Raw genomic sequence first — 14,378 nt, 5'->3', positions numbered from 1 at the left:
TCACAATTTAGCGGAACCACCTGCGACATCGGGGCCCAGTATGGGCCACATGATCTTCTGCAATGATTTTGCAAAGTTTTTTGCAGATAAAATCGCTCAGATTCGGGAAGAAGTAGACTCCACCGTGGGTGCAGGGCCAGGGCGGGAGAGTGCTAGAGTCGTGTTTAGTCAAGTTGTGTGGGATCAATTCCAATCTGTTACCTCCGAGGATGTGGACAGGCTGCTTGGACGAGTGAAGCCAACCACCTGTCTCCTGGATCCTTGCCCATCCTGGCTTATAAAAGCTAGCCGGGAAGGACTGGGCGATGGGCTTCGTGGGGTGGTGAATGCTTCCCTCCGTGAGGGAGCCTTCCCAGACCCGCTGAAAGAGGCAGTTATTAAACCGCTTCTTAAAAAACCATCTTTAGATGCGGCCACGATGGCCAATTATCGCCCAGTCTCAAATCTTCCATTCTTGGGCAAGGTGATTGAGCGAGTGGTTGCTGAACAACTCCAGGCACGCCTGGAAGAAGCGGACCATTTGGATCCCTTCCAGTCGGGATTCAGGCCTCATCATGGGACTGAAACTGCCTTGGTCACACTGGTTGATGATCTCCAGCGGGCTAGGGACAAAGGTGAGAGCTGTTTCCTAGTTCTGCTGGATCTCTCAGTGGCGTTTGATACCATCGACCATAACATCCTTCTGGACCGTCTTGAGGGGCTGGGAGCTGGGGGCACTGTCATACAGTGGTTCCGCTCCTTCCTCCTGGGCCGTGTTCAGAAAGTGGTGGGGGGGGATGAGTGTTCAGACCCCTGGGCTCTCACTTGTGGGGTGCCTCAGGGTTCTGTCCTCTCCCCCATGCTTTTCAACATTTACATGCAGCCACTGGGAGAGATCATCAGGAGGTTTGGGCTGGGTGTTCATCAGTATGCGGATGATACCCAGCTCTACCTTTCTTTTAAATCAGAACCAGTGAAGGCGGTGAAGGTCCTGTGTGAGTGTCTGGAGGCGGTTGGAGGATGGATGGCGGCTAACAGATTGAGGTTGAATCCTGACAAGACAGAAGTACTGTTTTTGGGGGACAGGAGGCGGGCAGGTGTGGAGGATTCCCTGGTCCTGAATGGGGTAACTGTGCCCCTGAAGGACCAGGTGTGCAGCCTGGGTGTCATTTTGGACTCACAGCTGTCCATGGAGGCACAGGTCAAATCTGTATCCAGGGCAGCTGTTTACCAGCTCCATCTGGTACGTAGGCTGAGACCCTATCTCCCTGCAGACTGTCTCGCCAGAGTGGTGCATGCTCTGGTGGTGCATGCTCCAGAGAAGCGGACACGGAGCAATGGATCCAAACTACAAGAAAGAAGATTCCACCTAAACATTAGGAAGAACTTCCTGACAGTAAGAGCTGTTCGACAGTGGAATTTGCTGCCAAGGAGTGTGGTGGAGTCTCCTTCTTTGGAGGTCTTTAAGCAGAGGCTTGACAACCATATGTCAGGAGTGCTCTGATGGTGTTTCCTGCTTGGCAGGGGGTTGGACTCGATGGCCCTTGTGGTCTCTTCCAACTCTATGATTCTATGATTCTATGGTTATCTCCCGCTTGGACTACTGCAATGCGCTCTACGTGGGGCTACCTTTGAAGGTGACCCGGAAACTACAACTAATCCAGAATGCGGCAGCTAGACTGGTGACTGGGGGCGGCCGCCGAGACCATATAACACCGGTCTTGAAAGACCTACATTGGCTCCCAGTACGTTTCCAAGCACAATTCAAAGTGTTGGTGCTGACCTTTAAAGCCCTAAACGGCCTCGGTCCAGTATATCTGAAGGAGCGTCTCCTCCCCCATCGTTTTGCCCGGACACTGAGGTCCAGCTCCGAGGGCCTTCTGGCGGTTCCCTCATTGCGAGAGGCCAAGTTACAGGGAACCAGGCAGAGGGCCTTCTCGGTAGTGGCGCCCGCCCTGTGGAACGCCCTCCCATCAGATGTCAAAGAGATAAACAACTACCTGACATTCAGAAGACATCTGAAGGCAGCCCTGTTCAGGGAAGTTTTTAATATGTGACATTTTAGTGTATTTTTCATCTTTGTTGGAAGCTGCCCAGAGTGGCTGGGGAAACCCAGCCAGATGGGCGGGGTACAAATAATAAATTATTATTATTATTATTATTATTATTAATTCTACTTCTTGATCGTAGGTTTTTAACACAAGCAACACAGCTGTATGATGCATCACAGATTGCCAGCATAGGATACATCTTGTCCACTGCAATAGCAATTACTGCAGGTAAAAGAAATAAGGAAAAATAACCTAAACTGGTGGTTGGAGCAAGTCAACAAATTTCTGTGGCCTGAGATGGGCTCCTAAGAAAATAATGGCTGATGGGAGTTGCTGTCCAAAACATCTGGAGGGCACCAGGTTGACAAAGGCTGGATTACAGCATAGCATAGTTTCACTGGGAAGGGCCGTAGCTCAATGGGCAGAGCACGCAGAAGGTCCAAATTCAATCCCCAGCATCTACAGGTAGGGCTGAGAGAGACCCCGTTGAAGCCCTGGAGATCTGCTGCCAGTGAGTGGAAACAGTACTGAGCCAGATGGATCCAAAGGTCTGATTCTGTGTATAAGGCAGCTTCCTATGTTCCACTTAGGCTCATGCCCAGAGTGTAGTTTGCATTCAGAAGCTCATTCTTGGAAAGAGATAATGTTTTATGTGACACATTCAGTATACTTTCTGAAAACAAGCCAAGGATCTCAAGGAACTTATTCTAAAGTTTGCCAGTAGTGAAGGGAAGGGATAAACAAGGGTAATAAGGGATGACTACCAGATGCCAGGAGTGAAGATTTAACTCGGCCTTTGGCCAACTGTTGCCCTCCAGGTCTTTGGAACTACTACAACTCCCAGCTGCTTCCCATGCGTAATATAAAATGAAATAACAGATGATTAGCTTTTGTCTAGCAATTGGCAAAAACTTTGTGTTTGAAGATGCTGTATGTCATGTTTCCATTTCCCCCTCCCTCCTGGGTCAGGTGCGACCTTCTACTTGGACTTCATTGGAGAAGACATACTTCATATATGCATGTTTGCCTTGGGGTAAGTTTACAGTATTGATTTAGGGGTAGTGCAGTGTGCTATTATTTTGGGAACTTTTGCTTCATCATTGCATTTTACATAATCTGGGTGGGGCAGACGGGAATTCCCAATTCTTAGCACCTCAAAGCCTTAGTAGCTGCCTTAGTCCAAACTTTGCTGTCCTGGTGCCCTCCAGACATTTTGGACTACAACTCCCATGAGCCCCAGCTATCACACATGTAATGTGACATTATTAAAGACCAGCAGGTTGTCAGTTCTTATGATCCAGAGAGAGTTTTATTTTATGAGCAGTCTCTCTCTCCCTCTCAAGGCAGAAGGGACTTCTCTTTCTCTCTATTACCTCCTGACCCAAGCCATTCTGTCCCATCTTGGCGGATGTTGTAAGCCAAGAAAGGCAGGCAAGCAGGTGGTAAGCCACATTTCTCCCTGTACTTTGTCTCCATCCTGAGCAGGCAGGCCTTGGCATTTAAGCTAATCCTGAAAAGAAACCTGAGTTAATGGTGCTCTGGGCTCCTTTCACTAGTTCTGCCGTAGACAAAGTGGTGTCCAAGTTGCTATGTATACAAGCAGTTTTATGGTGGTGGTTGTTAAGATTTTTATTTTTACCCCACCCATTCTCCCAAAGTTGCCCAGGGCAGCAAACAATAAAGTAGTAATACAATTTAAAATAAAGTGAAAACATTTTAAAATATCAAAATCGAAAAATGTTTAAAAACAGTAACATATAGCCAATGATTGTACAGTTTCGTTCTCAAAGCAGGCTGCAGAATTACGATCTCGTTGCAGGAACTCGTTTTATTTTAGTGCAGTCTACAAATAGCGCTTGCATAGCACAATGTTACACCAGCGAGCTCTTTTCTAGAACTGTTTACAGTATTACTTTGCCTCATGAACTGCATTGGTCAGTAGGAAAACAGCTTTTTCAGCCTTTTTAAGCAATAACCGGCTAACATGAGATCAAGTTGTTGTTTAAATTCCTTTGCTGTCAGCTTCTTTGCTCCTTCTGTTATTTCACAAAGCAATTGTATTCTCTTATTCCCCCCCACCCACCCAGGTGCCTCATTGCATTTTTAGGCGTCTTCTTGATCACTAGAAACAAGAGGAAATCAATCTTTTTCGAACCGTACATCTCCATGGATGCTATGCCAAGTAAGGCCAAAAAAAAAAAAAATCTTTCTTTTCATGAGCAAGTTAATAGTGACACATTTTTAAAAATGTCATCTGCCTGTCTGGCCCCAGCTGCATTACATATTTAAAGCAGTATTCTATCACTTTCAACAGCCATGGCTTCCCTTCAAAAATCCCCAGAACTGGTTTAATTGGGTCTGTTTTCTGGACAATTATCAATCAATCATTTTACTTGTATGCTGTATGCTGTATTACTTGTTTCCAAAGTTAAAGTTATGCTCGAGTCGGCTTACAACATATAAAAAAAAAATCTCGTAATTACAAACATAACAAAAGTAGTCAAACAATATGCAAAACATCAAAAAGAACACGACCAGATTGAACAATTTCCACATAAATCATACGATCAAAAATAAAGATACAAAAAATAACAGCAACAACAGCAACGGACCCCAAACAATACCCTTTCCCCCAGATAATACCCCAGTCCAATACAGTGGTACCTTGGGTTACAGACACTTCAGGTTGCGTGTTTTCAGGTTGTGCACCGTGCTGAACCTGGAAGTACCGTATCGGGTTACTTCCGGGTTTTGGCGCTTGCACACGCACAGAAGCGCTGAATCGCGACTCATGCGTGCGCAGACGTGGCGCTGCGGGTTGCGAACGTTTCTCCCGCACGGATCATATTCACAACCCGAGGTTCCACTGTATTCTATTCAGCAGCCTCAGCTTTTGTAGCTGGAGCCAGCCAGAGCCTTGTCCTCTCTCCCCTAATGGTGTCCCTCTTGGTGGTGACTGAGCCATCCAATTTGCCTAGAATAGGTCTGAGTAACCTGTGGTTCTCCATTTGCCGTGGACTCTAACTCCCATCAGCCCCACTAGCATGGCCAGTGGTCAGGGATGATGGGAGTTGGAGTCCAACATCATCTTGGCTGGCCGCAGCTCAGCCACCCCTGGCCTAGGAAGTTTTCAGTTGTTTGTGGTCTTGACATTTACTATTACTTATTAAGAAACAAAGGGACGTGGGTGGCGCTGTGGGTAAAACCTCAGCGCCTAGGGCTTGCCGATCACATGGTCGGTGGTTCGAATCCCCGCGGCGGGGTGAGCTCCCGTCTTTCGGTCCCAGCTCCTGCCCACCTAGCAGTTCGAAAGCACCCCTAAAGTGCAAGTAGATAAATAGGTACCACTTTATAGCGGGAAGGTAAACGGCATTTCCGTGTGCTGCGCTGGTGCCGGCTCGCCAGAGCAGCTTCGTCACGCTGGCCACGTGACCCAGACGTGTCTCCGGACAGCGCTGGCCCCCGGCCTCTTAAGTGAGATGGGCACACAACCCTAGAGTTGGACACGACTGGCCCGTATGGGCAGGGGTACCTTTACCTTTACCTATTAAGTAACAACTTACACTAAATATTGCTTAAGGAGAGGAATATCAGCTTATTTTAATTCTTTCACAATTCTTAAGTAACAGCCATAGAATGATTATGGAGACACTTATAGGGAGTTGCCTCACGTAAATCAGGGATTGAGAAGCTTTGGCCCTTCAGATGTTACCGAACTCCAGCTCCCATGATTCCCAGCCACCATGGCCAAAAATCAATGGATGGTGGGAATTCTAGCCCAACAATATCTGGAGGGTCACAGGTTCCCCAACCCTTCCGTAAATGAAGCCCTTTATTTATTATTTGGTGTCTTATTATGCAAAAGATCCCAAGTTCAATTCCTGTCAGTTGCCAAGTGAAAAGGACCTTGGGTGGTAAGGCTGGAAAAGATGCCAACCTGAGGCCCTGGACAGCCGCTGCTGGTCAGAGGATGTGGCACTAGGCTAGACAGATCAGTGTTCTGATTTAATATAAACCAGCTTCGTATGATTATGTGCATAAGTGGGAAAGAAAGCAGTTTATAGTCCCTCACCCCCCCCCAAAAAAAGCCTCTTTCAAATGATGTATTTTCCCTCCCTTCTTGTCTGTAGGCATGCAGAATTTGCATGACAACGGAACGGCAGTTCAGCCTGAGCTCAAAACGTCATTTTCCTATGGTGCCCTGGAGAACAACGACGCCATCTCTGAGATCTACGCACCTGCTACGTTGCCGATAGTGCAGGAGGAACATGGTTCGAGGGGGTCATCTGTGCCTCCCTACCGGGTCATGGAGCATGGCAAAAGGGAGTGAAAGCCCTTGTAAGGGACTGGCATAATGCCTCCAAGCGTGGTCCTCTTATTTATTCATCCCTTCTTCTTTTTAAGCACCGCTAAGTCAAAAAAAAAAAAAGTCAGTTTATTTATGGATTAAGTGTGTATGGAATGACAACCTTAAAGACTGAACTGTGTTAAGAGTCCCCTACCCGTGTAATACGAAAGCTAAGTTGATTGTTGCAGGTCGCAAGCAGCTTCATCGGCGCCTTGCTAAGCTAAACTGTGACAGGATGTATAGCTATGTTAAAAGGTACTCAGGATATTCTGATGGCTATAATATTGCTAGTCAAACAGTAGGAGCTAAAGGGTGAGTTTAGACTCTGTTTTCCTGATAGAATTCCCTTTATGATCACATAACATGACTCAGTATGTGGGTTGTACGGGTCTCAAGCAGAGCTTTGGGTTCGTGGGCCTTCCCCACCACATATGGATGGTTGTATCCAGCTTAAGTTTTACTCAGCATGGACTCATTGAACTTAATAGACCAAAGTTGTCCATTTATTTCAGTTCCTCCGCTCTGAGTATCACTAGCATTGGAAACAACCCAGAATATTTTTAATATGAACCAAAGCGTACACATGTCAATTCCTGTTTTAATTAGACCTGCTCATGCTACCTGCCTGCTGCTTTGTACCTTAAGGAGAAAACTAGCCAAACATTTGAAGATGTCAGATAAGATTGAGAGTCCCACCGACAACAGCCCACAAACACACAGCGTGCAACTGGCTTTCTGCCATTTATCTTGCAGGACAGCAATTTAGACCTTCCCTACAAATGTGTAATTTCAGTTGTGTCGATTCATATTGTGGGTCAGAGATTGCATTTTGATTGCTCCCCTTGTGTGGGGGTAAGGGCTCATTCCTGCCAATAGAAAAGTTAGCTCAACGGGGAGTGGGCTGGGATGGAAAGTTGCTCATTGTGTTGCTATTGTGTTTGTTTGCTTTTTTATTATTTGCAGAAAGTATTTACACAGGGATTCATTCCAAAATGGCAGAAATAAAATCTAAGTACTAACTCCCCTCCTTTCCCCCCCTCCCCATCCAAGTTAAAGGTTGCTGTTGCTTTCTGGACCCTTCATACCTCAGAGCTCCATGGCCCTTATCCAGAAAAAGTTATTTGCACTTGGTCCTGTGGTAATGAATGGGCTAAGTTAATCGCCACCTTAAAGAGTTATGAAAATGGATTTGTGTGTGAGTGCGTATATGAACCACTTTGAATTAATTTGCAGAAACTCTAGGACACCACACTAACTTGGCAGTAGTTAATTCTAGATCTAGGAATGGAAAACCTGTGGTCCTCCAGATGTTGATGGACTTGAACATCAGCCTCAACCAGTGTGACCAGGGATGGTGTCAGTTTTAGTCCAGCAACATCTGGAGGACCACAGGTTCTTGACTGCTGTTCTAAATCAAGATGGGGCCTTATTAGTGATCCTTTTTGTTCCCTCCATCTTTGCCTGCAGGCTTATTCATGATAACTCCCCACCCCATTGTTCATCACCTGAGTTGGGATATAGTATACAACTTCCACTGATTTTAGCTTTGGAGGAGATGTATGCTGTGAATCACTGATTGTCTGGTTGACTGTTTCCATTGCTCATACCATAATGCTGCCTTTTAGGTTTTTGTCTGTCAACTCTGGGTCTTTTTGTGATAGGAATGCATCCAGAGGAGTAAACCAGAATGTCTTAGATGTAGGTCTGGAACCAGAAACCAGTTGGACACTTGTTTCAGCATTCAAGCAACTTCAGGAATGCTGGTTGTTTTTATCTCTCTCTGCCTTTTAGGCTGTTTGAATATATTCACTTTTAACAATATGTGATCTGCATGAAAACAAACCCGTCACGTAAAAAGTGGTTGATGCTAACCATGGGGTGTTTAATCTTTGCACATCTGCTTTAAACTTTTCAGTTAAGTCGGGAGGTAGGGAACCAGCTTTTTATCTGCAGCATGCTTTGCATTTTCCATGATGCACTGTACACTTCAGGCAGAATGGCATTATTATTAGACTAATAATTCAGGGACGTAAATCTTATTGAGTAATTGGTGAATGTTGACCTGGAACCACCATTTTGGGGAACCCCCATAAGGTCTGCTTCATTCATTTTTCTACTATGCAAAATGTTTTGCTCATTAAAAGAGCTACGTAGCAGAGGAGGTGAGGTAGTGTAGGGGACGAATGGGCCTTTTAATTTCCTTATTGCCTTTCCATTATAAATGAAAGAGGTTGTTTTCCAATTGTACAAGCATGCTGGAGACCTTTGTGTGATTTAACCACAAAATGACATCTGTGTTCTCAAAACTGCCTGTTCCAACCACAGGGTACTGAACCTGTTATTTATTGTTTGGATTCAAGCTCCAAGCAGAAGAATATGACCCTCTCTGTTGGTTGGTTACACTTGATGCTTTTTTAATGGTTTCTTAAGTCTTAATTTATTGAATAGGAACTATTTACTTTTTTTTTTAGCTCTGGGAAGAGAGAGTGCCTTTTTAGAACAGGAAAACCTCTAAGCCAAAAATAGACATGACAGACACACACACACACACACATCCCGACACACATGTACTTAAAAGCAACTGTGGGGGCCTTCACTTTTATTTAAAGCAGTGGCCAATCAAGGATAAAAGTGTGTTTAACCCTTTCAGTCCTGCACCATTGCCTGCATCTCCCCCCCTCTCCAAGCAACCACTAATAGGAACTAAAGGGTAGGATTTTGAATAAAGACAACACTGCAGGGTGAAAAGGTTAGTGCACCTCTCTCCCTCGGTGCTGCTGTTCTGATGAAAAGGGTTTTTTTTTATATTGTTGTGGAAAAATAGCCACATGTTGTATTTGAATCAGAACACAGCCTGGGGCTCCTTTATTTCAAGCATGCAAGGAGAAGCAGCCTGACACCAGAGTGTTACAAGCTCCTCTGCCCCAAGCAGAGAATCCCAAGCTTATATAGAAAAAAACAGACCAGCATGCTTCTTTATCTCATAGTACAATGTGTTTTCAAAACAAGCCCAAAACATAATCACCAACATAAGCAATACCCTTTTGGTTACAGAACAGCCTGCATGTTCTCAGAACCTCATTTTCTTTGCCACCCCTCTCATCCTGTCACATAAACAGGTGTCTTGACCAAAGTTTAGGCCTGGCCATCACGCACACCCATCACTATGCTGAAGTCTGCTTCTGGGCCTGTTTTGGGGAAGGAGCAGCATCTCACTAGACCAGGTATAGGGAACTTGGCCCTCCAGGTGTTGCTGAACTACAGCTTCCGTCAGCCCCAGCCTGCATGGCCAATGGTCAGGGATGATTATGCACTAGACCATAATTCTTTTTTTCATTTCCAAGTTAGGACAGTTCCCTGAAACAAAAGTTCCTTTCAAACACATCACTGGCAGCAGGGTGAAATAGTCATCTTAGAGGCTTGGGTCTTGGCAGGTTGACTTCACCTCCACTCTCTTCTGTTAGTAAATGTTGTTTTCCACAGTACAAAGAGATACCTCTTGTCTTTTGTTGTGGAGGCTTTTCATCCTGGGTGTGGCTTTTTCAGTGCACGTGGGGAAGCATCATACAGTTCAATGGTAGAGCATCTGTTTTGCATGCCTCACCAGGTAGGACTACGAGAGACTCCTGTCTGAAATCCTGCCAGTCAGTGTTGGCAATACTGAGCTAGATGGGCTAATGGTCTGACTCAGTCTAAGGTGGCTCCCTATATGCCAATGTAGGATGCTTCATTGCTCTAATGCTGAAAATACTAAGGCGTCTTGTGTAGTGTCACTGGAAACCAACCAATTCTATGGGTAGAATATCCATGGTCAGCAGAACACTGTATCCGTAAAAGAAGATAGATAACTTCAGCTTCCTGAGGCAAGAGGGTGACATTATTTGAAGGGCCTCTTTTGGTGCTTTGGATTTCTCTGTGGTTCCAAGTTCTCAAACACAGGAGTCGGGTAGTATTTAAACCCCTATCTATGCTGGGCAGCACTTTGGTCTGGTCAGCATTAGAGGTCCGGATGGTTTCCCTTGTATGCTGTCCCCCATGCCCCTGCCCCGTTTGTCTAAATGAGCAGAAGAAAGAGAAGCCAGTCACACATAGCCAGACCTCTCCTTGGGCACAGCTCCAATATCCCCAGTAGAGAAGAGTGGCTGACTGTCAAATCCATCAATGGTGTCTACTCCGGATTAGGCAAGGAGCTTCTATTAGCTTGGATTGTTTAGGAATATCTAAGCTAGGCTTGCTGGCTGGGTCTGATAGGAGTTACAGTGTAAAACATCTGGAGGTCACCAGGTTGGGTAAGGTTGATCTACATCAGATTTTATTTTCAGGATTGTGGCTTCACTGTATGGCTCTTTTATCATTCTTAATTCTACGCCATCAAATCTGATGTTGGCTGGATGTACTGTCAATGTTTTCACAATAGTGCTGTGTAAATAAACTGAGCTTTATGGTACACCGAAAGTAAGACAACAGCATCTTTTGCCTTTTTTGTGTTATTAACTGTTTTTAATTATTTTATGTGTGAATCACCTTGTGACAGTGGTTTAGAATGTAGTTAATAAATCAACTATAACAGCAGCAACGTACTGCTGGTTGTGGGGGGGCGGGACCTCTGGAGATATCTGCATGAGGGAATTGGCAGGAATTGTTAGGCATCTCTTTCTCTCACCACTGGCTCCTTTTGCAATTACTGCCCTTTTCATTCACAGTGTCTTGGCAACCACAGGTTTGGTAACTTGCATTTGCTAAGGTAATATGTTGTTCAGTCCTTCTAGGATGAAATTAAAATGTAATTTTAGGTTGGCGGGGGGAATGCAAGCTGCGTTGCAGCCCACGTATGTTAATAAGAAAAGGTTAATGACTTCACAAGAGGCTTGGCCTGTGCATGCTTGACAAGAGGAAACCTTTTAAACGAAAGCCTGCATAATGTCCACCTTCCTGGTCTTTGAAATAATAAAAATTTGAAGCCTTCCAACTAATATATTTATGTAATCAGGTTGATCGTTGGCTCAGCGTGCTGCCAGTGAAGCGCTTGCCAACATAATTAACACTGGCCATATGGATTTTATTCCAGGGAAGTAAACAGAAACTAGACCTGAGAACATTTTTTCATTCATTGTATCTGGGCCCTGAATTACCAGTCATGGGGGGAGGGGGGGGAAGTAACGGAAGCCATCTGTCCCTAAATAGGAGGGCACTTGGTTAATGATGGTAGAAAGCTTGATGTATATGGAAAAATACAGGGATTAAGGAAGAAATTGTTGCTGTTTGAAATAGTTCACATTTAGGCAAACATGCCATTTGAATGAATAAGAGCATGTCATTCAGAGGAATCAAGAGATGCAGCTGAGGTGCTAGACGGGTTTGGGGGCAATGATGGACTGGATGTGAACCAGCAAATTGAAGCTGAATCCTGAAGACAGGTGTTACGTGTTTCAAGTTATCAAGTCCACAAGGTGGGAAGACAGCCTGCTGTGTTTGGGGTTGCAGTCCCTTGGAGGCAGCAGTTCATTGCTTGGGGGTACCCCTAGATCCAATGCTGTTATTTGTGGTCCAGGAGCCTCAGTGGCTAGGAGTGTCTACATCCAACTGTGGCTAGTTTGCCAGCTGCAGCCTCTTTTGGACATACCCTCCAAAACCCAAATTAAAAGGTAAAGGGACCCCTGACCATTAGGTCCACTCGTGGCCAACTCGGGGGTTGCGGTGCTCATCTCGCTTAGCATGACTAAGCCGCTTCTGGCGAACCAGAGCAGCGCATGGAAACACCGTTTACCTTCCCACTGGAGTGGTACCTTTTTATCTACTTGCACTTTGACGTGCTTTCGAACTGCTAGGTTGGCAGGAGCAGGGACTGAGCAACGGGAGCTCACTCCGTCGCGGGGATTTGAACCGCCAACCTTCTGATCGGCAAGTCCTAGGCTCTGTGATTTAACCCACAGCACCACTCACGTCCCTTAACACCCAGATTAGGGTGCTCCTTTTTTTTTGTTCTGAGCTCTTGTGCATGCACAAGAGTGTGAGACCAAAAAAGAAGCAGCTTGTGCTCTGGTGCGAGCCAGCTGACTCTTGATAGTTCTTCCACCCTCGGAGGTTCAGGGTGGCGCTGGCCCAATGATCTCCCCACATAGGTGTGCTTGATACTTTTGCTATAGAGCTTTTGGCAAATGCTGAAAAGCACACCTCTCTACCCCAGCACTTAAGATGTTTGTTTTCAGAGTCTGCCCTATTCCTGTGACTGTAATCTGTTTTACCTGTTTTTCATTCTGAATTGTTGTAACCTGCCCTGGGAGCCGCTGTGGCATTATTATTTATTAATTTTTAAAACTCTGAATGTCTTGGGGCCCAAATGCTACCAATATTTGCCAACTTTCGTACAGGGAACATCTGAAAATGAAATAAGTGTATAGTCTCTAACTTTTTTATTTTCTGCCAGAATTGAAGCAATTTGCAGATATGGGTGCCCTGTTTGAGGGGATGAAGCCTGCCAAATTTCAGGATGATAAGTGCAGTGATTCTCCTGCATGAACAGGCATTACCATTTTGGAGTGGGTAAAATGGAACTCTCTTAACCTCCTCTTGTAGGCAATCAGTCTGAAAATTGGTGCCCCTGGGAAAGTAACAATAGGCTGGCAATGCACAACATAACTGAAAGCTTTATATAAGGGACATACAGGCCAAGTTGACTGGAGGAAAGAACCAGATGAGGAGGAGGAGGAGGAGGGAATAAGATCAGCAGGGGATACCCTTCTCATGGCCTCACAAAGGAGTGTTTCCCATTGTGTAGTGACCCAGGAAAGTGCCTGCTCTGTGGTAGCACCTAGATTGTAGAACTCCCTTCTCCTGGAGATGCATCAGTCATCTTTGGTACTAACCTTTCATCTCCAACACAAGATTCAGCCAAGCTTCTGGGAAACTTGTCTAGAGATGCTAATTTTGCAGGCATGCTAGTTTTGCCAGTTTGGGTCGCTTTGAAATGTGGGTGTTGGGCAGGATCTACTCCACCCAAGCCACTTCCTCAACACAACCGTGTTCTTGTGTGTGCAGCTATGTCCCAGGATTACTGTGAGAAGAATGAACAAGGATAATATTTTATATGTCTGAAGAGGTGTTACTAGCTCGTCTCATAGTAGCAACAGTTAAAGAAGAAGCTTGTTTGCTGCAGCAAAAATAAAGCATCCTGTGGTACCTCACTCAGCATTTATTGTTGTGTCAGTTTTTATAGGTACTAGACCTAGTTCTCAGAGTGGCCAGCCAGTTGCCTGTTGGAAACCTGCAAACAGGACCCGAGTTCAAGAGCACTCTCCCTTCCTGCAGTTTCCAGCATTGGGTATTCAGAAGGATTCTGCCTCCCACGGTGGAGGCAGAGCATAGCCATCATGGCTAGTAGCCACTGGTAGCCTTCTCTTCCATGAATTTGTCCAATCCTCTTTTAAAGCCATCAAAATTGGAGGTTTTCACTGCGGCAAAGCTGTTGCTGCCATGTTGAACTCCAGCTAAGGGTGGCCAAACCAAAGGGCGCTACATGCGCTATCTGGGCTAGAACACATTATTCTGATGAAACACTTGTTTTATCAATTTCCATGTGTGCTGCAGAGTAGCAGCAGCAAAGCAGGAGCCATTTTCAATAAGAAATATACTTCTGGCCCACTGTACTATGCCTGTAGTGAGGGAGATTTGTCGGGAGTAAAGACATTCTGTTATTTATTAAATTTCTATTCAGCCCTGCATCTAAGGATCACAGGGCAGCTCACAATATAAAAACACCAAAATACGTAACTTGGTAACAAATAAACCAATAGCCCTGCTCCCGCAAACACGTTTAAAAGGCCATAGAATGTCAATTTGGTGGACAGGTTGCTCACTGGGGCACGACCATTTGAATATATTACAAAGATCTTGGCTCAACTGCACTGGCTGCCAATATTTCTGGGCTCAATTCAAAGTGCTGATTTTGACCTGTAAATATAAAGCCTTAAATGGCTCAGGACTGAAATACCTCAAGGACT

General features: G+C 45.3%; 1 protein-coding gene across 4 annotated transcripts in view; it reads left to right on the top strand.

Annotated features, from left to right (window-relative positions):
• The window catches only part of NIPAL3 (NIPA like domain containing 3), a 28,777-nt gene extending 17,935 nt beyond the window's left edge, over nucleotides 1–10,842 (top strand). For all 4 annotated transcript variants that reach the window (XM_081016817.1, XM_081016820.1, XM_081016819.1 and 1 more), the window contains exons 9-12: nucleotides 2,170–2,258; nucleotides 3,000–3,063; nucleotides 4,118–4,212; nucleotides 6,161–10,842. In XM_081016817.1, coding sequence (XP_080872943.1) covers nucleotides 2,170–2,258; nucleotides 3,000–3,063; nucleotides 4,118–4,212; nucleotides 6,161–6,360 — 448 coding nt within the window. In that variant the 3' untranslated portion in view covers nucleotides 6,361–10,842. The remainder of the gene's footprint in view (nucleotides 1–2,169; nucleotides 2,259–2,999; nucleotides 3,064–4,117; nucleotides 4,213–6,160) is intronic.
• The last annotated feature ends 3,536 nt before the right edge of the window (nucleotides 10,843–14,378 follow it).

Source organism: Podarcis pityusensis (genome assembly GCF_964106645.2).
Source record: "Podarcis pityusensis genome assembly, chromosome: 8".
Classification (NCBI taxonomy): domain Eukaryota; kingdom Metazoa; phylum Chordata; class Lepidosauria; order Squamata; family Lacertidae; genus Podarcis; species Podarcis pityusensis.
The sequence above is the reverse complement of the archived record's forward strand: the minus strand, read 5'-3'. Positions and strand labels throughout refer to the sequence as shown.